The sequence below is a fragment of the Taudactylus pleione genome, unplaced genomic scaffold (genome assembly GCF_031769625.1).
Source record: "Taudactylus pleione unplaced genomic scaffold, aTauple2 ptg000109l, whole genome shotgun sequence".
Classification (NCBI taxonomy): Eukaryota; Metazoa; Chordata; class Amphibia; order Anura; family Myobatrachidae; genus Taudactylus; species Taudactylus pleione.
Window position 1 is genome coordinate 10,982,136 of NW_028284511.1, and position 22,931 is coordinate 11,005,066.

At 43.3% G+C, this 22,931-nt stretch overlaps 1 protein-coding gene across 1 annotated transcript; it reads right to left on the reverse strand.

The window, feature by feature from the left end:
• Window positions 1-12,407: 12,407 nt before the first annotated feature.
• On the reverse strand, window positions 12,408-13,463 carry LOC148525266 (4-galactosyl-N-acetylglucosaminide 3-alpha-L-fucosyltransferase FUT5-like). Its single transcript, XM_088471063.1, has one exon. The coding sequence runs from the start codon at window positions 13,461-13,463 to the stop codon at window positions 12,408-12,410; it is 1,056 nt and encodes a 351-aa protein (XP_088327189.1).
• Between the last annotated feature and the right edge of the window lie 9,468 nt (window positions 13,464-22,931).

A 22,931-nucleotide genomic window follows, 5' to 3' on the forward strand; every position in this document is an offset into this window, starting at 1 on the left:
ATGTAATAGAAATGAGGTGGCCTTGCTTGTGGAGGTGCTGCTAGAACATACTGTAAACAGATGTTTACTTTGTACTCAAGGAGGTTGTTAGGGATAATGGGACCAAGACTTGCTGTTTACATCAGAGGAAAGCAGCCTGTAGTTCTCCGGCTGAACTAAAACTCCCAGCATCTGTGATGTTTGCTGGGCCTACTAGAAGTTATTTGTCAACAACAGGTGGCATGCTTCAGTTTACCTCAGCCTGCTTTATGCACTGTATGTACCATGTAAATATGTATGTATGTGACCAATATACACAACTAATTTTTGTATTACACATATTTGCACATTATTGCACACATCCTGGCAGGAAGATGGTCTGTGCTGCTGCTCATATTTGCCCACCCCATCAACTCGGTGGTTCAGAATGAAAAAAAAAATAAAATAAAGGGGAATACAGGAGAGCTATCTGTGACCATTACAATTTATGGACATACATAAACCATAAAATAAAAAATGTCAGGCAGCAGTGCCCCAAACAGCATATATATATATGTATATATATATATATATATATATATATACACATTTATATGTGTGTGTGAAATTCACAGTTCATTCACAGTTTAACTAACTGTGTTAACAAACAGTTTAACAACATTCACAGTTTAACAAACCAATCACTTCAGTGGCAGGGACTGCCACTTGTGGCTGAAATGATTGGTTTGTTTGGACCCCCACAAACCAAGCTGCCAATGCGCAGTGGATATTGGTGGCAATGATCCCATACACAAACTGACTTTACAACATAGGTAAAATCAGATGTCATCATCGTCATCATCATACCCATCAGTGTGTACATCCTCTTCTTCACACAATATTATTTTGTCCCAGCTGGAATCCACCATTACAGGTGCCTCTGTATTGTTTTTAATTAATTGCCGGTAAAGGTCTTCCTCGTGGAATTTGTCATTAATTTTGATGAACATCATCTTTTCCACATTTTGCGGAAGTAACCTCCTATGCCGATCACTGACAAGGTTCCCAGCTGCGCTGAAAACTCTTTCAGAGTACACAATGGAGAGTGGGCAACTTAAGTACAGCAAAGCCACTTTGTGTAAGGGACTCCAAATTGCCTCTTTTTGCTGCCAATAGTGAAACAGACTGTCTGACATGCCTATTTGGATGCTATCCCTAAAATAATCATCCACCATTCTCTGAATGGTGACCATATCATACAAAGTCATTGTAGACAAGTCACTAATTGTAGGCAGTTCTTTCAGACCCATCCAGATGTCATTAGGTTTTGATCACTGATCTTCATCACCAGCAGTGGAATCTGATGAGTGTGCTGCAACAGGGAGGAGGTTCCTAGATGGTTAAGGTCCTTCCCTCTACTAAATCTTGCTTGGTAAATGTTACAGATGGCTTGACAACAGTTGTCCGGATATGGGTGGAAATAATTCCACACATGAGAAGTGGATTTTTTTGTCTTTTGCCCCAGCATGACATCAATGTGTTTTTTCATACCATGGACAACAACTGTTGCCTGATTTACACAAACAACATTCTCGGCATCAACATTCTCATCATCCTTGTTAGCGCCAACTACAGCAATATCCTCATAATCCTGAAGGCGCAATTCCACAGAAGCATCCTTGATTTCTATGTCAGCATGTTGACTTGTGCTGCTCATCCCCACATTTGCAGAGTGCACACAAATTGTGGAAGGAGAATCCCACTCAAGTACAGCATTAGAAAGGTCAGGCTCACACATGGCAACTGCAGACACACTTGGACTCTCCTCGGGGATCTGTGACTTTTCTGAGCACACAGTTGTGAACCAACTGTGTGCTCAGAAAAGTCACAGATCCCCGAGATTGCCTTAGCGATTTACATTTTTTTGACATGTCTACAGGGAGAAGGGCTTACATCATTGTAAGATGCAGAATGATCACTCATAAATAAAAGCCAAGGCCTTATCCTTTCCTTGCCACTTTGTTTAGTAAATGGCATATTGCCATTTTATTGTTTCTCTGCAGCTAACTTAGCTTTTAATTTTTTTCTTTAACGCTGTAAAACATTGATTTTAATTTAAGCCCTTGGGCATTGGCCTTCGTAGATGATGTTTACGGCCTTGCATCGTCATCATGACTGCTGGCAGCAGCTGAAAGTCTGGTATGTGGTTCCAGCTCTCCTCTCATTTGATTGTCCTTCATATCAACAAACACACTGCAGTATGACCGGCATTGTCACCAAACAATATTTTTTTTGACACTGGGGAAGAGCACCCCTGAATGAGGCAGCAGCCCCTTGATGAATAACACAGACAGTACCACTTTTTGATGGACAAAGAACCCCTGCCAAGTGCAGACAGACCACCTGCAGAGTCACAAATATGTGGACGATAAACTGCAGCAGTGTCACTGTACAATAATAGTGCAGCTAAGTTGCTAACGCACACACATACACAAAAAAATTACTTTTATTTTTTTACACAGGGTATTAGCACCCCTGAATGAGGCAGCAGCTCCTTGATGAACAACACAGACAGCACCCCTTCTTTATGGATAACAAAGCACCTCTGCCAAGTGTGGAGAGTACACCTGCAGAGTCACAAATACGTGGACTATATCTGCAGTCTGGCCAGCAGTGTCACCAAACAATAATAGCGCAGCTAAGTTGCTAACTAAAAAAAGAGCACTTTTTTTTATTTTATTTACACTGGGGAAGAGCACCCCTGACTGACAGAGCACCCCCCATGGACAACACAGCACCCCTTTATGGACTGCAAATCTAGCCCCTTGATGGACAGGACAACAACAGCGGCCCTTATGTATAATATAATAACACCTCAGCAGCCCTATGATTGACAGCACAAGTGACACAGTAGCTGCAGCACCCACTGAAGCCCTTATTATATACTGCAGCCCCAGCCCATTTATGGATAACACAGCAGCAGCCTTCAGCCCCAGGCCATGGCAGGACAAGCTGGATAACACACTGACAAAAACAGTGACAGCAACATGTCTGGTCAGTTCACCTTCCACACTCAGTGTGAAAATGGCGCCAATTACCGGGACCTTTATAGAATCAAATACCCGCGAGAATCCAACAGCGGGAGGATGACATTTTGCCTCAGTTCTCGCCTTGGATCTGGAAGTTCAGGTGGGTCCAGTTCTCTGAGAACTGGCCCCGCTCAACTCTAATATTTATATATGTTTTAGCAAGCTGGATTATAATTATCAATAATTCTAGTAAGAGAGCAACTAGTACTTGTAATAATACACAATACTATAATGAACAAAGTATGGCTTTATTTCTATTTAATATATCATATATCTAACAATAAATAAATTGATGAAAAATCTATGGAATCAATAATATATTATAGAGCATTGATAAGACTAAACAAGTGCGTAAAACTGGTATACATATCACACACACAATACATATAACATAAAATCATCTGGAGTTTGGATCCTTATAAAAAAATTTGGTTCCCCCCATAAAATGGGTGGTATAACCCTTAGCAGGTTTCACATAGACAGTAGCACTGATTTTAATGTAGACAGTCAATGTTCACATTAATATAAGCAATGAAGTGTTTTACAATTGCCAGCTTAGACGCTTTCATGGACTGGGGAACTTGGAATTGTGTACCTGAACTGGGTTGTATGACAGAGACACCTGAACCAATGGGTGGTTGGAAACTGGATGGTTTAATATAATTTCTACTCATACAGAAATAGAAGAGACTGTAATATATGATGTTATAATATAGTCCTCTGTGTAGAGATAACGTAACTGGAAGATACTGAATTAAAACTGTAGAACAAAAAGTCTCTGAATAGTCACTGGAATTGAAAAGGATCTGTAGGAAGAAACTGTGGACTTGGAGCTGAATGAACTAGAAGAAAAGTAGTTAGACTTCAGACTGGAGCAATGAAGATGAATTAAACTTAGACTCCGAGCTGGAGTAACATGGAATGAACTCATAATTTGGAGTCGGCTCCAGACTGGAGCAATATGGAATGAACTTGAAACTTGGAGTTGGCTCCGGACTGGAGCAAAGTGGAATGGGTAACTTGGAACTTGGAAATTGTACCTGACTCCGGACTGGAGTAGAGTGGAACTTGGAACTTGGAACCAGAAGTTTGGAACGTGGATCTGACTCCGGACTGGAGTAGAGCGGAACTTGGAACTTGGAATATGTTGACTTCATGAATGTTGGCAGTCAGAATTTTGATGCATGATCTTAGGGAGCAAGTAGGTTTCAAGTTAGGCTAAAATATGAACGTTGACATCCTGACTGTCAACAGCCAAAGTATAGGCATATTGAACAGGTCAACATTTTGTCAGTGAAAACACTGTGAATGTCAACAAGTGAAATGTTTACAGTGTGAACATGTTGACATTCTGGATGTTGACATTCTGAACCTATCAACACAATGAATGTTGACATTACATACTACTCCCATCATTTTTGCATACAGGTGGAGAACAGCACATATTCACTTACTTTAGTTTCACATTTTTAAAAACATATTTTCTCTTTGTTCAAACTTAGGATTTTAAAAATAGTCAAAAAAATAATACACAAGTGACACTGCCATACATAGGTGACTGTTGGTGTCTTCTACAAAATGTAGCTCTTTCCTGTGAACAGGAGATTATAGGTATGAGGTATATAGACTTCGAACTACAATTCTCTGCACAAGATTACTCAGGTAAAAGTCAACAGTACAATATAATGAATGCAGGTATTTTTATGACAATCAATCAAACATCTTATCCATTAACATGTAGTTCTAACATTGCAGGTGCACAAACCTGACATTTGTAAATTAGATTTTTATTTTTGTATCATTTGGATGCAAATGATGAGCCAACAGCAGAGCAAACAAATACAGTACCTACCTGAGGCTACTGAAGAGGATAATCCAGACACCTACATTCAGTCTCATGAGCAGAGAGCTTGACCTTCAGAAATTCACTAGAAAAATAGCATTTAAGAAATACTTCCATAAGACACCCATTAACAGAACAAACCTAAAAAGCATTAATACAAACAAATATTCGGAGAATACCACTCTGCGCTCACTTAAAGTATAAGATTTACTTATCTTAAATATGATGTCCTGATCTTGGGACCTCAAATCCTTTTGTAATAGACACTTTGTATAATAGGTGTGGGATATATGTTCCGATGTTGATGAATATGTGGGAACATAAAACATAAAACACAATCTAGTGTAGACGTATAAGAATTCACTTAAGTGCACGATAATTCACATATAAGGGTGTATATGATCTAACCCAAATTAAAACACATATAATCCATTCAGGTATGTACTCTCCATGTGTCCATAATGAAATGGAAAAAAGGCCCGTTTAAAACAGAAGAGACAGATTTCCAAAAAAATAAAAGATGTTTTAATTGGATATGTCCAGATGATGGAATTCCAAAATGACTTTAAAAATACAACAATGCCTCGCAGCTGATATATCCACAAAAGGTGAAGGTGGCTTCCTACCAGAATCCAGTGTTTTTTTGTGCGTATAAGAGTGATCTCACGGTGCCATTTCCATCGAAGATTTGGGTGTATTACTGCGGGCAGTGAGACCAAACATTCCACCTCTTTGGTCTGGCAATATTTCTATCCAAATCCGGACAACAACTGTCTTGCCATATGTACCATATGTAAAGGTGAAATAAGTAGGGGTAGGCACGTTAACCACCTAGGAACATCCTCCATTATACGGCACCTGCAGCGCGTTCATAATAAGTTACTGTCAAGTTCAGAAACTTTGGCTAAGACCGTAAGCAGTCCAGGGACACCTAAATCCCGTTGTCCTGTTGTATCCAAGCGCCTGCAAACCACACCGTCAACTCCCTCCTCGTCAATTTCCTCCTTAGTCAGGATCGGAAGTAGTCCTGCAGGCCATGTCACTGGCATGACTGACTCTCCTATCCCGGATTCCTCCGGAGGATCCTGCATTGCTACGCCTCCTGCTGCCGCTGCTGCTGTTGCTGCTGCTGGGAGTCGTTCATCATCCCAGAGAGGAAGTAGGAACACCACTACTTTTACTAAACAATTGACCCTTCAACAGTCCTTAACGAGGAGGATGAAGTACGACAGCAGTCATCCTGAAGCAAAACGTATAACTGAGGCCTTGACTGCTATGTTGGTGTTAGACGTGCGTCCGGTATCCGCCATTAGTGCAGTGGGATTTAGACAATTGATGGAGGTAGTGTGTCCCCGGTTCCAAATCCCGTCTAGATTCCTCTTCACTAGGCAGGCGATACCGAGACTGTACAGAAACGTCAGAAAAAGTGTCCTCAGTGTCCTGAAAAATGCCGTTGTACCCAATGTCCACTTAACCACGGACATGTGGACAAGTGGAATAGGGCAGACTAAGGACTATATGACTGTGACAGCCCACTGGGTAGATGTATCACCTTACACAGCAACAGCAGCAGCGTCACCAGTCGCAGCATCTCAGAAACGCCAGCTTGTTCCAAGGCAGGCTACGCTGTGTATCACCGGTTTCAGTAAGAGGCACACCGCCGACAACCTCTTAGAGAAACTGAGGGAAATCATCGCCCAGTGGCTTACCCCACTTAGACTCTCCTGGGGATTTGTGATATCTGACAATGCCACCAATATTGTGCGGGCATTACATCTGGGCAAATTCCAGCACGTCCCATGTTTTGCTCACACAATAAACTTGGTGGTGCAGAATTTTCTGAAAAGCGACAGGGGCATGCAGGAGATGCTTTGGGTGGCCCGAAAAATTTCAGGCCACTTTCGCCTTTCAGCGACTGCGTGCCGAAGACTGGAGTGCCAGCAAACACTCTTGAACCTGCCCCGCCATCACCTGAAGCAAGAGGTTGTGACGCGGTGGAACTCAACCCTCTATATGCTTCAGAGGATGGAGGAGCAGCAAAAGGCCATTCAAGCCTATACATCCACCTATGACATAGGCAAAGGAGGGGGTATGCACCTGACTCAAGCGCAGTGGAGAATGATTTCCGTGTTGTGCAAGGTTCTCCAGCCCTTCGAACTTGCCACACGTGAAGTCAGTTCAGACACTGCCAGCTTGAGTCAGGTCATTCCCCTCATCAGGCTTTTGCAGAAGCAGCTGGAGAAAGTGAAGGAGGAGCTAAGACGGAGCGATTTCGCTCGGCATGTGGGACTTGTGGATGAAGCCCTTCATTCGCTTTGCCAGGATTCCAGGGTGGTCAATCTGTTGAAATCAGACCACTACATTTTGGCCACCGTGCTCGATCCTAGGTTTAAAGCCTATGTGGTGTCTCTCTTTCAGGTCGACACAAGCCTGCAGAGGTGCAAAGACCAGCTGGTGAACACACTGTCAGCTGAAGCGGAACGTGACATGTCAACAGCTCCTTCTTCATTTTCTCCAGCAACTGGGGCTGCCAGGAAAAAACTTAGGTATCCTAAGCAACCCGCTGGCGGTGATGCAGGGCAGGCAGGACCAAGTTTGGACATCTGGTCCGGACTGAAGGACCTGGCAACAATTTCTGACATGTCTACTGTCACTGCATATGATACTGTCACCATTGACAGAATGGTGGAGGATTACATCGGTGACAGCATCCAAGTAGGCATGTCAGACAGTCCATACCTGTACTGGCAGGAAAAAGAGGCAATTTGGAGGCCCCTGTACAAACTGGCTCTATTTTACCTGAGTTGCCCCCCTCCAGTGTGTACTCCGAAAGAGTGTTTAGTGCAGCCGGGAACCTTGTCAGCGAAAGGCGTAGGAGGTTGCTTCCACAGAATGTGGAGAAGATGATGGTCATCAAAATGAATTATCAGCTCTTCCAGGGAGACCAGCCTCCAGAACGTACAGAGGGACCTGTGGTGGTGGATTCAAGTGGGGACGAGTTAATACTTTGTGAGGATGAGGATGTACACACTGAAGAGGGTGAGGAATCGGTGGATGAGGAGGATGAGGATGACATCTTGCCTCCGTAGAGCCAGTTTGTGCAGGGACACATTAATTGCCAGCTTGTTTTGTGGGGGCCCAAACAAACCAATCATTTCAGCCACAGTTGTGTGGCAGACCCTGGCGCTGAAATGATTGGTTTGTTAAAGTGTGCATGTCCTGTTTATACAACATAAGGGTGGGTGGGAGGGCCCAAGGACAATTCCATCTTGCACCTCTTTTTTTTCTTTGCATTATGTACAGTTTGGGGCCTAGTTTTTCAAACTGCCATCCTGTCTGCCACTGCAGTATCACGCCTAGATGGGTCACGTGTTTGTGCCGCCCACTCGTGTAGCTTAGCATAGTGATCCAGCTACCTCGGTGCAATCTTTTGGACATAAAAACACTATTGTGAGGTGTGAGGTGTTCAGAATAGACTGGAAATGAGTGGAAATTAAGGTTATTGAGGTTAATAATAGCATAGGAGCAGAAAAACCTACAAATTCTGTGATTTTAGCTCTTTTTATGCTTTTTTTCAAAAAAATACAGATCCAAAACACAAAACCCAGAACCCAAAACACGGAAGGGTGGTTTTGGCAAAACCAATCCAGATCCAAAACACGAAGAAAGATCCAGATCCAAAACCAAAACACAAAACACGAAAAGTGGCCGGTGCACACCCCTAGTTCCAATTATAAACGTTGCAAGTAACATCGGATTAATGATTGTACTGTTGTGGCTTACGGACGCTTCTTGCCTACCTTACCCTGGATGATCATCCTTTTCGTAGAGTGATGTTGTCATGCATCCGCAATTCATGGTCGTACGAAGCAGATAATTTATGCACTCCCCTAAAATGCCTGGAAACGCTGAAGAACACCTCCGTTTGCAGACCACCACCCCCGTATACACCCACAAACGGTCTTTCCTGTCAATCAACTTTCGCAAGCCACTTCCGTTTCGGAAGCCCTACAACCGACAGTATTTTGCATCGGTAGAGCTCGTATGCACATGCACACAGCTAGCCGTGCGCAGGCGCAGAAAGAAAAACATCGGATGCGTACGACCGTGCGGCCGCTACGACCGACTCTGAATGAGGTCCTGTATCCCATACTGTATCCAACCCATGCTGTATTCAACACTATATCCAACCTGCACTGTATCCAACCCACAATGTATCCCGCACTGTATCCAACCAACACTGTGGGGCCGATTCAGACCTGGACGCTAAGCCGCGATCGCTCGCTATGGGTGATTGTTGTCCATCTGCACATATGCTTCACAGTGCTCATGTGCAAGCCAGTCACTGCAATCAGGAATTGTGCACTTGCTGTACACAAACTGAGTGCTATTTTGAGAGACAGATAGTGCCATTTGTGGGTGGTATCAGGAGTAGGTGCTTGTGAACGGGGGAGTGGTGTTGTGAATGCAGGAGTGTCAGGACATCTAAATGGCATTTAATGGGCATCCATAATTAGCATGGGAGCATCATTGTACATGTCACTTGGTTGTATTTCAGCCTGCAGCAATCGCAGTGCTTGCGGCGGGGTAGGGTCTACCTCAAGCGCTGCGTGCAGCTCCGATGGCTCTCGATGTTACTGATTAATCAGACACTTCCTGGAGATGATGTGTGCTATGAAAGAAAAGTGGGCGTCTTTACACCGGCGTGCGGTCACTCTGCCATCACTCTCTAAGACATAGAGGGCGTCTTACGCCAGACACTGCGATCACTGAATTTGCATACCCGGCCCATTTTGGATCTGAGCGACCGCGGCTTAGCATCCAGGTCTGAATCAACCCCTGTATCTGACCTGCACTATAAACTGCACTGTATCAGATATGCACTGCAACTGAATCACACTGTACCCCGCACTGTATCCGACCTGCACTGTATCCAACCCACACTGTTTCCCGCACTATATCAGACCTGCACTGTATCCCACACTGTATCCAACCTGTACTGTATCCAGCCCACACTGTATACTGCACTGTATCAGGCCTGCACTGTATCCAACCAATTCTGTATCCCGCACTATATCAGACCAGCACTATATCATGCACTGTATATGACCTGCATTGTATCTGACCCGCACTATATCCAACCTGTACTGTATCCAACCCACACTGTATCTGACCTGCACTGTATCCAACCCGCACTGTACCCTGCACTGTGTCTGATCTGCACTGTTTCTGACCCACAGGTATGGAATGCTGTTTTATGGTTGGGGAGATTTTGGGGAACTGCTCAACAAAAAGGCTGATTGATCGGGGCATCACATGAGCACAGTACCTCCAGGAGGGAAATACAGATTGGGCACTGAAACTCCAGGTCTAAACTGCAAAGGAGATACAGATCCAAAACCAAAACCAAAACACAGGGGTCGACGCACATCCCATATATATATATCTATATATATATATCTATAGATATATATATATTTATAATATGTCATGTGGGAAGGGACATAGGCCCTGATTCAGAGCCGGACACTCTGACAGAGTGCTCGCTCTGAATCAGGGCCGTCCTTCCTAATTTTAGAGCGGCCTCCTGGCTGCTCGCATAGCTGTGGGTGACCACCCATAGCTATGGCGAGCGGCCAAAAAAATGGTCACGATGGTCAAGACCATCGCGACCATCGGGCTTGCGACAAGACCCTTGTGGTAGGGTCTCTTTGCCGCAAGCCCTGTAGTGCTTTCGGCTCTATCAGAGCCGAGAGCACTCCCACTGACATTACTTGTGATGTCAGTGGGGCCGCCCCCAGACGATAGGCGTTCCCATGGGAACGCCTCCATCTGGGCAGCAACGCCCCCAGCATGCCCACCAAAGGGGGCATGCTGTCACTCACCATCGACAGCACACCCCCTTTGGTGCGAGACCCTTAACAACAGCTTGGCCGTCGTTATTCGGGTCTCGCGCTTGCGCACGACGGAGCCGCCTCCGTCGTGCGCATGCGCACTTGGCCACCATCGACCCACTTGCGAGTGCTCAGCGCTCGCGAGCGGGTCTGAATTAGGCCCTGAGTGCACCCCATGATTAATCTGCAGCAGGCCCATCTTTTGTCACTATAAAAAACATTCTGTTTCACCGAAAACTTTTCATAAAATCACTAGTAAAATATATTGACAGTATTAAATCCAAGATCACAGCTGTTCACAAGTTTTGGAAAAGTAATTTACTCATTTGGCACATCATTTGTTTTAAATTAATAAGTTATGTATTTAAATATTTTAAACATTTAATCATTGCTTAATGACGACTATTTTTTTCTTGTTCATTGAAGATAGGATTACAGCTACAAAGGCAGGCACTAGAAAATGTAATTAGAAAATTATTCGTAATGAAATAGAGGCAGGGGCATATTTATAATAAGTGCAGGGTGTGCGGTGCACACGGGCCCCTGGGTCCAGGGAGGCACGCACCGCACACCTTGCAACCATATTATACTTACCTCTCCGGAGTCCCATGTTGGCGCCAGTGTCAGCGCTATAAAAACACCTGGAAAATGGCAGCCACGGCCATTTTCCTGTTGTTTTGCACATGTGCAGTACAGTTAAAATGGCCACTGCTGCCATTTTCCTAGTGACCTGCTCTGCGCTCAGTGCACTGCTGGCCACCGGACTGAAAGGAGGGGCCCATGACAGAGACTGCACATGGGCCCCCTCCTCTCGTGAAAAGCACCTGAATAGAGGCTATAAATAAATTTGGATTTTCTTTTTCAGTTTGTTTTTAGTTATATAAAAATCATTACAGTAAAGCTTTGAGTGGCATGATTACAATCCACATCTTGTAATAAATTCACCCAGATTTGCATGGATGGACCCCCTCCTCACAATCCCCCCTCTCCCCCGCTAAGCTAACACTTACCTGCACGCTGCTGCACCCAGGGATCGGTGTCCGACTACTTCTCTCCGTGACCCCAGTCAGCTGATCAGTGCTGTAAACTGAGATGCTGACTGGGAGTTTCACATCATCAGCTGACTGGGGTCACAGGAGCCAGACACTGATCCCTGACTACAGCAGCTTGCAGATAAGTTTTATTTTATTATTTTCTTTTTTAACTTTTTATTTTATTTAGTGATCAGCCTGTGGTCTATTTAGATACACATGGCTGATCACAGGTGCCAGCTCTGAGCTCTGTTCTGGCTGTTAAAGCAGAGGTGGAGTAGGGGAAACAGAAGGGAAGCCATAATAATGCCATCTGAAGATAGTGTTATTATCACAGGACTCCCTCCACTATTTTTTTACAATTTAAGTTTGGTCAATTTTGGCAGATCACATTATCAATTACAAGTATGGGACATACGATTAGCTTACTAAACAAATTGCAAATTTATGGGCTTGGAAGAGAATTTTGTAAATTCTCCTCCGAATGCCCTTTCCCACATTTAATTGATACTAAAATAATGTGAAACGGGTGTGTAAACACTTGTTTTCGCATTATTTTAGTAAAAATAATATAGATAAATATGCCCTTAACTCATTTGTACCAGTCTCCAAGTTGTGCAATAGTCTTATGTTTAGGGGCTTCTTTTATTGCTCTGCATACTCTACAGTAAGAATTCGGCCAACCAGTACCTAAAACAGGATGAAGTCTGGACCTCCAGTGGAAATATTGCTGGTAGGCTTTGTCATCACTGTCTAACTTTAAAATATAGGTAGCCAGCTCCTGGGCTGTGGAAAAGTCATCTACATGAATAAACGAGTCTTTGGGAATGAAACGTTCATAGTTTTCACGAGAGGGGCCCATAACAATTGGTACATTACCAAATGTGAAGGCATTTTTCCATAGTTTCTCAGTAATGTAGTCTTCATGAATTGAGTTCTCAAACGCCAGATAAAATTTGTACTTGGAAAGTGTTTGTTGATGTTCAGTTCTGGGTAGAGGTTTATGCTGTCTTCCATATATGTCCACAGATAAAAAATTCTTAAGCTGCTCATAATAGCGCACCCTCCTAGAGTTTGGTTTCCAGTTACTGATAGCCCAGGCCACCAGCTTAGTCTTTGGAGGGATAGTGAAGTTTGCATCTTCTTTATTTTCCTCCAACCAGCCATATGGTGAGAAAATATCAGAGTCAGCCCTGTAGGACATGGTCAGATTGATGAGATTGTCCATAAAGTGTAAGTTTGGACTGTTAGATGGAGACTCCTTGTTAAACCATACCCAGTACTGATTTGGTGGTCTTGGCATCTGGGGAAGTTGTTCTTGAGATTGGCAAACGTTCCTGTGATGGATAACAACCGCATCGGCGGAAGAAAACAATGTTATGTTAACTGTATAGAGGCATCCACTGATACTAAGGAATGATGGACATTTATTAAGGGGAAATTTATAATTAAATGGCCAAGTCCATAACAGGATGATTCGAGTAGGTTCAGCTGGTTCCGGCATAGTTTCCACATATTCAATTCCATCAATTATTGCGGAGCGACCTACATTGTTATAGAGTGTAAACAAAATGGCTGATAGGCACAACTGTGCAATACATATCATAAAACACTTCTTCATAGACACTTTATTCCATGAAACCTCCATTTATTTAAGTAGAAACACTGGAGCAGTATTTCAATTACTGGATGCCCGTCACAATTTTCATCACTGTTGGAAAAACAAATATAGAGAATATGTATATAATAACAACACACTTAGTACCTAAATAAAAAATGCTGTATGTGCTTTTATTTTGAAGACATTTTAATTAATATTATAAGATGGTTTATATGATCCCATATGAAGTAGACACTTTGGTTAAAAAAAATGTGTCGTTAAAACCAAAACTATTATTAGAAAGAGAAAGAGGCCATTCTGAGATGGACACAGCCACGTCCATGTCTGTGACTATTGGCGATCTCCTGTCCGCAACTTTATACAAATGCCAGTACAATTCCCTTCCCTGGTGTACTTCTGTGCATATAAATGTGCAAGGATTGAGATGCCCACTATAAGCGTCTGAAGAGGCTGAAATACTGATTGGCACCATTGGTCACACCATCAAAACTTGCACCAACCCTATAGTAGGTATAGTTTTTTTGTCCGATTATGGCCTCCTGTGTGAGCAGTTGAGCATTTGCACACACCAACAACTTTCACTGACACCGCCGCGACACTACTATAAGAGGGACCGTCTCTGTGCGTGCGCTAAGCAACCTCCCTGTCACCGGCTAGGAACGCCCACTTCATTTTCAGTACAGTTCTCTATGTGTGCATCTGAAATTGCAACTGCAACTCTGTATGGATGCAATTGGGATGCAAGCGTGGGGCGACGGACACATGCGCAATAGCAAAATCTCACTCCACTGCATCTGACATCGGCAGTGCATGTGACTCAGAATGTTTCCATTACATAATTCATAAAGCATTGACAAATCACATTCACTTCATTAAATGCAACAATTTAAAGAAAGCAATTTACCTGAACTATGTTATGTGACAATGTCTGATTTATTGAATTTTGACAAGATGTATGACATTCCATAGATACTCATTAATACTGCTAAATGACTTATGCAATACAAACCATCCAGACAGGAATATTTAAGCATAACATTCCACTCTTTGCAAATTACTTTTCAATTTAGAAGTATCCTTGGTACATGGAGAGGCAGGAAAATCCTTATTTGCACACTTTGTGCAAAATTGTAAACCTGACTATAAAGTCCAACCTATTACCCATTTAGTGCCAACCCTTTGAATTAATTACACTTTTCATTTCTTTCCCCAAATTTAACTCATTTATGGATTATATTAGTCATAGCATTGTGTGGACATGGGTAATGTTATCTCCAGGCCTTTTTCACGGGTGCCCCACCTGGCATTTTTCCCAAACCACCCAACTGTCAATATGTTCCAATGTCCAAGATTGACAGCCAAGGATTACGGCAGCAGTCACCAATTCTTACTCCTCATTAGATCCCTCCGACTCACTGTCCATCCCACTCCTCATTAAAGCCCTACAACTCACTATCATTCCACTCCTCATTCAATCCCTCCAACCCACTACCCATTCCACTCCTCATCTAATCCCTCCCCACTTAGTGTGACATAGCATTAGAGTGGCAGCAGGGGCATAACCAGAACTTTGTGGGCCCACAGCAACATTTTGAAGGGGCCCCTCCCCAATGCTTCTAGAGAGACACCTATCTCCACAGGGGTTGTTTATTTTATACCTCATAATATTACTCTAGTGCATTTTCTGCACCATACAGTAATAGTGCCCTAGTTTATTTTATGCCCCTTAGTAGTGTCCTATTTCACATTATACCACATAGTGCCACCAGTTCATATTATTACTCCAGTTCACAATATGCCACATTGTAGTGCTGCCAATACATATTATGGCACACAGTGCCTCCAGGTCACATTATGCCACACAGTGGACAGGGACCAACTAGCTCCTAGTATACTGGGTACTTCCTAATGCAGGAAATTCCAGTTTGAGTAGAGACCTTCCTAATTAAGGCACACAGGACCTCATTCAGAGTCGGTCGCGAGTGCTAATGCACTCGTAACCGACTTGATGGTTTGGCCTGCGCACGCGCAGCGGACGCACTGCGCACGCGCAAGCCCCAGAGCGACAGAGAAACTATGTTGCTCCAGAGCTCATTACCAAAGGGGAGGCTGTCGATGTTGATCGACAGCTGCCCCTGTTTGGTAGGTGGGCCGGGGGAGTGTTTTCCAAAATGGAGGTGTTCCTTTACGAACGCTTACCATTTTGTGGGCGGCCGCACTGACTTCATCAGTGATGTCAGTGGGGAGCTTCCTGCTCCATCAGAGCAGGAAGCTCCCTGGGGCTTCCGAGTGCCCAGACCCAACCTTAGGGTCTGGTCATAAGCCCCGATGGTCGCGATGGTGATCACCGTCATGACCATCAACCTGGTCGGTCGTTAAGCTGTGGGTGGCAACCCACAGCTTAACGATCGACAAGGAGGCGGCCGTTCAGGATGCAAGCAGCCGCCCTGATTCAGTGCGACCGCTTGCATCTAACGACAACCTCTGAATGAGGTCCACTGTCCCTCTCTGGGATCGTCCTAATCTCGGAGTTCAATTCCCACCCCCTAGCTTCATAAAGGCTGTAAACAAGGAAAAGTCTTCCCTGCTACAGTGCAGGGTTTTCTGATTAGCTCAACTGTGTCTGTCTTCATGAAACAGGAATGTGGGAGATGGATCAAATCAATGTAAACCTTTATTGAGAAACACTGACTTTTCCCCCTTTTCAGTCATGGTAATGTCAAAAACTTGGTAGACAACTATATGAGTTGGATACGGGACACCCTAAGCCTCTGGACCCAATAGCAATGGCATTCCTTGCACCCACTATAGTGGCAGGTAGAGTGGTAGAAACACTTTTCAGTGTTTCAAGTGCGAATGCAGATTAGGGAGTCTATTTATCAAGCAGTGACAAGTGTGGAGAAGTGAACCAGTGGAGAAGATGCCCATAGCAACCAATCAGCTTTCAAGTAACATTTATCAAGTTCAGTCTATAAAATAATAGGTAGGCGCTGATTGGTTGCTATGGGCAACTTCTCCACTTCCACTTCTCCACACTTTTCACTGCTTGATAAATAGACCCCTAGATCAGTGGTGTCATGCTATTACTCAGTTCTCTCACAGATTTTCTGTACATTGTTCCACTATATACTTGGTGACTCACTATTTATATTATTTAGAGTTTGGCGGGAAAATGTATAAAGCTTTCTAAAGAGTGTAGAAGTTGCTAAAAGCAACCAATCAGCTTCTACCTATCATTTTACATATTGTACTTGATAAATGCTAGCTAGAAACTGATTGGTTGCTATGGAAAACTTCTCCACTTGTCCACTGCTTAGAAAGTTTGATACATTCCCATCTACGCTATGCTTTTCCACATTGCTAATAATACTAGTCTTTGTTATCAGTTCCGGATTAAAGCTTGTGGGTGCCCCAGGGCAGCTAAGTTGTGAGGGCCCCATCCAAACCACACGGAGGATATCCACCCCCACTCCTTCCATATCCTAGATTAGTTCTCTCCCGTGATTTGGAGAATGGCTCCCAAGCCATAACATCCACCACCTCCCCCTCATTATTCACCTCCCATGATTCACAGAGCAGCTCCCGAGGCCCCACATCAGTGATCAGCATCACGGACGTGATATGTCATGTGATGCAAATGAGGGGGCTTGGGAGCCAATTTGCCCTGTATGCAGCATCACTGACTGTATGCAGAATACAGAGCCATGGCAGCGGAGCCCCCATTAGGAAAACAGGTGCCGGAAGACACTTGTTCCCAGCAGGGTCACACCAACCCTGTGTGTGAGAGCCCTGGGTCGACCCCCCTCCCTGTCATCCCCCCTAAATCTGGCCCTGTTTCTAATTAATATCAGCGTGTTCAGTCTATTCCTAAACAGCTACTTCATAATGCCCTCTGGCTGAAACATTTTTCTAGGGAGAACATTGATGGGGCTTATCTTACATGTAGCAATTTTGTCTTCATTTCATGGTACAGTATTTATAGCACTGGGTCTGGAAAGGAGCTCCTCCACCAAGGTGCAGCATGGAGGTAGAATGGGTCCTGTGCATGCACAGATTCCTGATAATCGGGAATATGCATTCTGCAATGCACTTACAAGCACTGCTGAATCTCAGGGCCTTACTGTTATTGATGTATGTATCATCTGTAGCTGCAGCTGAGATTTGCTAATATAGACCAGCCCCACAGAGACCACATTGCTAAAGCATCAAGTCAATCCCAGGTTTCTGTATCTTCTATTTTCCAGTGTTTTCCATGTGCAGCACTTCATTGATTCATGGACATTACTATTGTGAGTTACCTGCTATTTCCCAGTGCTTCCCATGTGCAGCACTTCATTGATTCATGGACATTATTAGTGTGTTACCTGCTATTTCCCAGTGATTTCCATGTGCAGCACTTCATTGATTCATGGACATTACTAGTCTTGTTTAACTGCTATTTCCTAGTGTTTCCCATGTGCAGCATTTCATTGATTCTTGGACATTACTAGTCTTAGTTACCTGCTATTTCCCAGTGTTTTCCATGTGCAGCACTTCATTGATTCATGGACATTACTAGTGTGAGTCACCTGCTATTTCCCAGTGTTTCCCATGTGCATCACTTCATTGATTCATGGACATTACTAGTGTGAGATACTTGGTATTTCCCAGTGTTTTCTATGTGCAGCACTTCATTGATTCATGGACATTACTAGTGTGAGTCACCTGCTATTTCCCAGTGTTTCCCATGTGCAGCACTGCATTGATTCATGGACATTACTAGTCTTAGTTACCTTCTATTTCCCAGTGTTTTCCATGTGCAGCACTTCATTGATTTATGGACAATACTAGTCTTATGGCAGTAAAAGCCATTATAACATAATTTTTGCTTATTTTAATTATCCCTGTATTCAATATCAAAGACTTTTCGACAGTGCAGAAAGTCTTTGTAAAAAAATGGGGATAACTTTTCACCATCTTTTACATAACGAAAAATAGTGCAGAATTGGGGTTTAGGGTAATGTTCCCTGAAAAAGATTTATGTCAAAAAAAGTAAAAAAATTAAAAATCGGGACACCCCAAAAATTATAAAAAAAATAAAAGTTTAATTTTGGGGTGAAAAAAAAAATAGTAGAGAAATTTCTAAACTACTGAAATTAATTCCAGAGGTGTTCCCAAGTGTGCGGCAGGTGTTTTGCAGAATGCGGGTAGTAGCTGCAGGTGCATTTTTGAAGAATTTTGAAAAACAACTTTAGGGACTTAAAAATATGCTTGCACCCATTTTCATGTACCCCAAATTTGATGGAAATAGTTTCTAAAAAAAACAAAAAACTAAGTGCTATTCTTCACCCCTTATTCAATGCCGCATTTATGCACCTGCTGCGGCTATTACAAACCCTGACTACCTTCAGCAGGCAAAAATGGGGGTACCCATAGTGATCCTTCATGTCTAGACATCTTTAGGGGGTCCCAGGAACAATTCCCAAAAATTCCAGTTTTTTTGCGATAGTTACCTTTCCGCCGGCTTCTGTTTCGCTAATTCCTAATTGAATACGGGGATAATGTGGGCACACGCTCACTACTTTATCCCCATCAAACCACCGATGTGGAGCTAAAAGTCCAACACAGACCTTTTGCTCCAAATTGAATACCCCCCTTAGTTACCTGCTATTTCACAGTGTTTCCCATGTGCAGCACTTCATTGATTCATGTACATTACTAGTGTGAGTACCTGCTATTTCCCAGTATTTCCCATGTGCATAACTTCATTTATTCATGGACATTACTAGTCTTAGTTACATGCTATTTCCCAGTGTTTTCCATGTGCATCACTTCATTGATTCATGGAAATTACTAGTCTTAGTTACCTGCTATTTCCCAGTATTTTCCATGTGCAGCACTTCATTGATTCATGGACATTACTAGTGTGAGTTACCTGCTATTTCCCAGTGTTTCCCATGTGCAGCACTCCTTCGTGTTTTTTGGGGGGGTTTTGGTTCTGGGTTTTTTCTTTAAAAAATCATAAAAACAGCTAAAATCACATAAAATATGCCTTTTTTTGTTCCTACATATTAATAACCTCAATAACATTTATTTCCACTCATTTCCAGTAAATTTTGACCACCTCACAGCTCACAATATTGATTCTTTTCATCTAGTTTAAGGGCCAAAAGGTTGCATCCAGCCAGCTTGCTCAAAACTGATTGATGAATAGAATTGAGGACTGTGCAAAGATGATGGTTGAGGTAACCCTTGAGGATTGAAGAATTGATAGTTAATAGTTGGCGCAGCCACTGGCTGAAGAATTGGTACTTGGCACAGTCACTGGCTGAAGTAAGAAGAGTAGATACTTGATAACTGGTGCAGCCCCTGGCTGAAGAATTGGTAATTGGTGCAGCCACTGGCTGAAGAATTGATAATTGTTGCAGCCACTGGCTGAGTTGATAATTGGTGCAGACCCTGGCTGAAGAATTGATAATTGGTGCAGCCCCTTGCTGAAGAATTGATAATTGGTGCAGCCCCTGGCTGAAGAATAGATAATTAGTGCAGCCCTTGGCTGTAGAATTGATAATTGGTGTAGCTCCTGGCTGAAGAATTGATAATTGGTGCAGCCCCTGGCTGAAGAATTGATAATTGGTGCAGTCACTGGCTGAATTGATAATTGGTGCAGCCCCTGGCTGAAGAATTGATAATTGGTGCACTCACTGGCTGAATAATTGATAATTTGTGCAGCCTCTGGCTGAAGAATTGATAATTGGTGCAACCCCTGGTTGAATAATTGATAATTGGTGAAGCCCCTGGCTGAATAATTGATAATTGGTGCAGACCCTGGCTGAAGAATTGATAATTGGTGCAGACCCTGGCTGAAGAATTGATAATTGATGCAGCCCCTGGCTGAAGAATTTATAGTTGATATTAAATTGTTGATGCAGCCTCCGGGCTGAGTAGTATTGGAATACAGAGCTATGATTAGTCCTGCAACAGCCTTGAGACCTAGAACTCTTGGCAAGTTGCGACCATTACAGCCTTGAGGGCTGGTGAGGAGTGATGACAGCTGGCCTTTGAGCTGTGAAGCAGGATGTGGCCTTTGGGCCATGTAGCAGCCTTAGGGGCTGAGAACCCTTGGCTGAATGTCACTGTTTTGTGACTTGTGCCGTTTGGTTGACACAACAAGCAGCAATTGGTTCAGAATTTTCTTTAAAAAAAATGAAAGGGGCATGCAGGAGATGCTGTCTGTGGCCATTACAATTTCTGGACATTTATAAACCATATCATGAAAATGTCAGGCAGCAATACCCCAACCAGCACATAATTGAAAGGAAAAAGGTGCAAGATGGAATTGTCCTTGGGCCCTCCAACCCACCCTTATGTTGTATATATGAAACAGGACATTCATTGTTTAACAAAGCAATCACTTGAACGACAAGGACTGCCACTTGTGGCTGAAATTATTGGTTTGTTTGGACCCCCACAAAACAAGCTGCCAATGCGCAGTGGACATTGGTGGCAATGATCCCATACACAAACTGGCTTTATAATACATTAGATGTCATCATCAGCATCATCGTCATTCCCATCAGTGTGTGCATCCTCCTCTTCTTCACACAATATGAATTTGCCCCCGCTGGAATTTACCATTACAGAGGCAGAGGCTGTCTTTTTTTACTTAATTGCTGGTAAAGGTCTTCCTCCTGGAATTTGTAATTAATTTTTATGAACATCATCTTTTCCACATTTTGGGGAAGTAACCTCCTACGACGATAACTGACAACGTTCCCGGCTGCACTGAAAACACTTTCAGAGTACACACTGGAGGGTGGGTGACTTAAGTACAGCAAAGCCAGTTTGTGTAAGCGACTCCAAATTGCCTCTTTTTCCTGCCAATAGTGAAATGGACTATCTGACATGTCTATTTGGAAGCTATCCCTAAAATAGTAATCCACCATTCTCTGAATGGTGACCATATCAGACAAAGTCACGGTAGACATGTAACTCATTGTTGGCAGTTCTTTCAGACTCAACCAGATGCCAATAGATTTTGCTGACAGATCTGCATCACCACCAGCAGTGGGTCTCTTAGGAAAATTTAGATTTTTCCTGACATCTGTAGAAACTGAAGGAGGAGATGCTGCCGTGTCACATTCCACTTGAGCTGACAATTTTTTCTCCACCAGCTCTTTGCATCTTTTCAGATTTATGTCCTTCAGAAAGAAAGACACAAGGTATTGCTTAAACCTAGGATCAAGTATGGTTGCCAAAATATAGTGATCTGATTTCAAGAGATTGACGACCCTTGAATCCTGTCAAAGCAAATGAAGGGCTTGATCTACAAGTCCCTCATACTTAGCAGAATCACTCAGTTTCAGCTCCTCCATCAGTTTCTCCAGCTGCTTTTGCAAAAATCTGATTAGGGGAATGACCTGCCTCAAGCTGACAGTGTCTGAACTAACTTCACATGTGGGAAGTTCAAAGAGTTTGAGAACCTTGCACAAAACAGAAATGATTCTCCACTGTGCTTGAATAAGGTGCATTCCTGCTCCTCTCCCTATGTCATAGGACATAGTGTAGCCTTGGATGGCCTTTTTCTGCTCCTTCATCCACTAAAGCATATAGAGGGTAGAATTCCACCTAGTTCTTGCTTCAGCTGATGGCATGGCAAATTCAACAGTTCTTGCTGGTGCTGCAATCTTTGACACGCAGTTGCTGAATGTAGAAAATGCCCAGAAATATTTTGGGCCACCGAGAGCATCTCCTGCACGCCCCTGTCATTTTTAAAAAAATGTTGCACCACCAGATTAATTGTGTGAGCAAAACATGGGATGTGATTGAATTTGCCCACATGTAAATCTCGCACAATATTGCTGGCATTGTCAGAAATCACAAATCCCGAGAAGAGTCCAAGTAGGGTAAGCCATTTTGTAATGATTTCCCTGAGTTTCTCTAAGAGGCTCTCAGTGGTAAGCCTCTTACTGAAACCAGTGATACACAGAGTAGCCAGCCTCTGAATAAGTTGGCATTTGTTAGCTGCTGCTATTTGCTCTGTTGGAGGCAATACACCTACCCAGTGGGCTGTCACAATCATGTAATCTTTAGTTTGCCCTGTCCCACTTGTCCACATATCTGTAGTTAAGTGGACAGTGGGCACAACGGCAATTCGGAGGACATTAATACATTTTTTTAATGCCCTTGTACAGATTGGGAATTGCTATTCTAGAGTAGTCAAATCTAGACGGCACATTGTAGCAGGGACACAGGACCTCCATTAACTGGGTAAAACCCATTGCATTAATGGTGAACACTGGATGCACATCTAGTACTAGCATAGCTGTTATGGCATCAGTAATCTGCTGTGCAGCTGGGTGTTTGCTGTTATACTTGTTCCCCAATGCAAAGGACTGTGTGACTGTCAACTGTTTGGTTGAACTTCCTGAGCTACTAAACATAGTCTTCTTCCTGTCCCCTTCTGGGATGCAGATCCACTTATAGCAACAGCAGCAGCACAGGTGTAACACTCAA

Excerpts from the sequence above, each read along its gene's own strand:
- LOC148525266 (XM_088471063.1), bottom strand. The coding sequence starts at position 13,463 with ATGGAGGTTTCATGGAATAAAGTGTCTATGAAGAAGTGTTTTATGATA.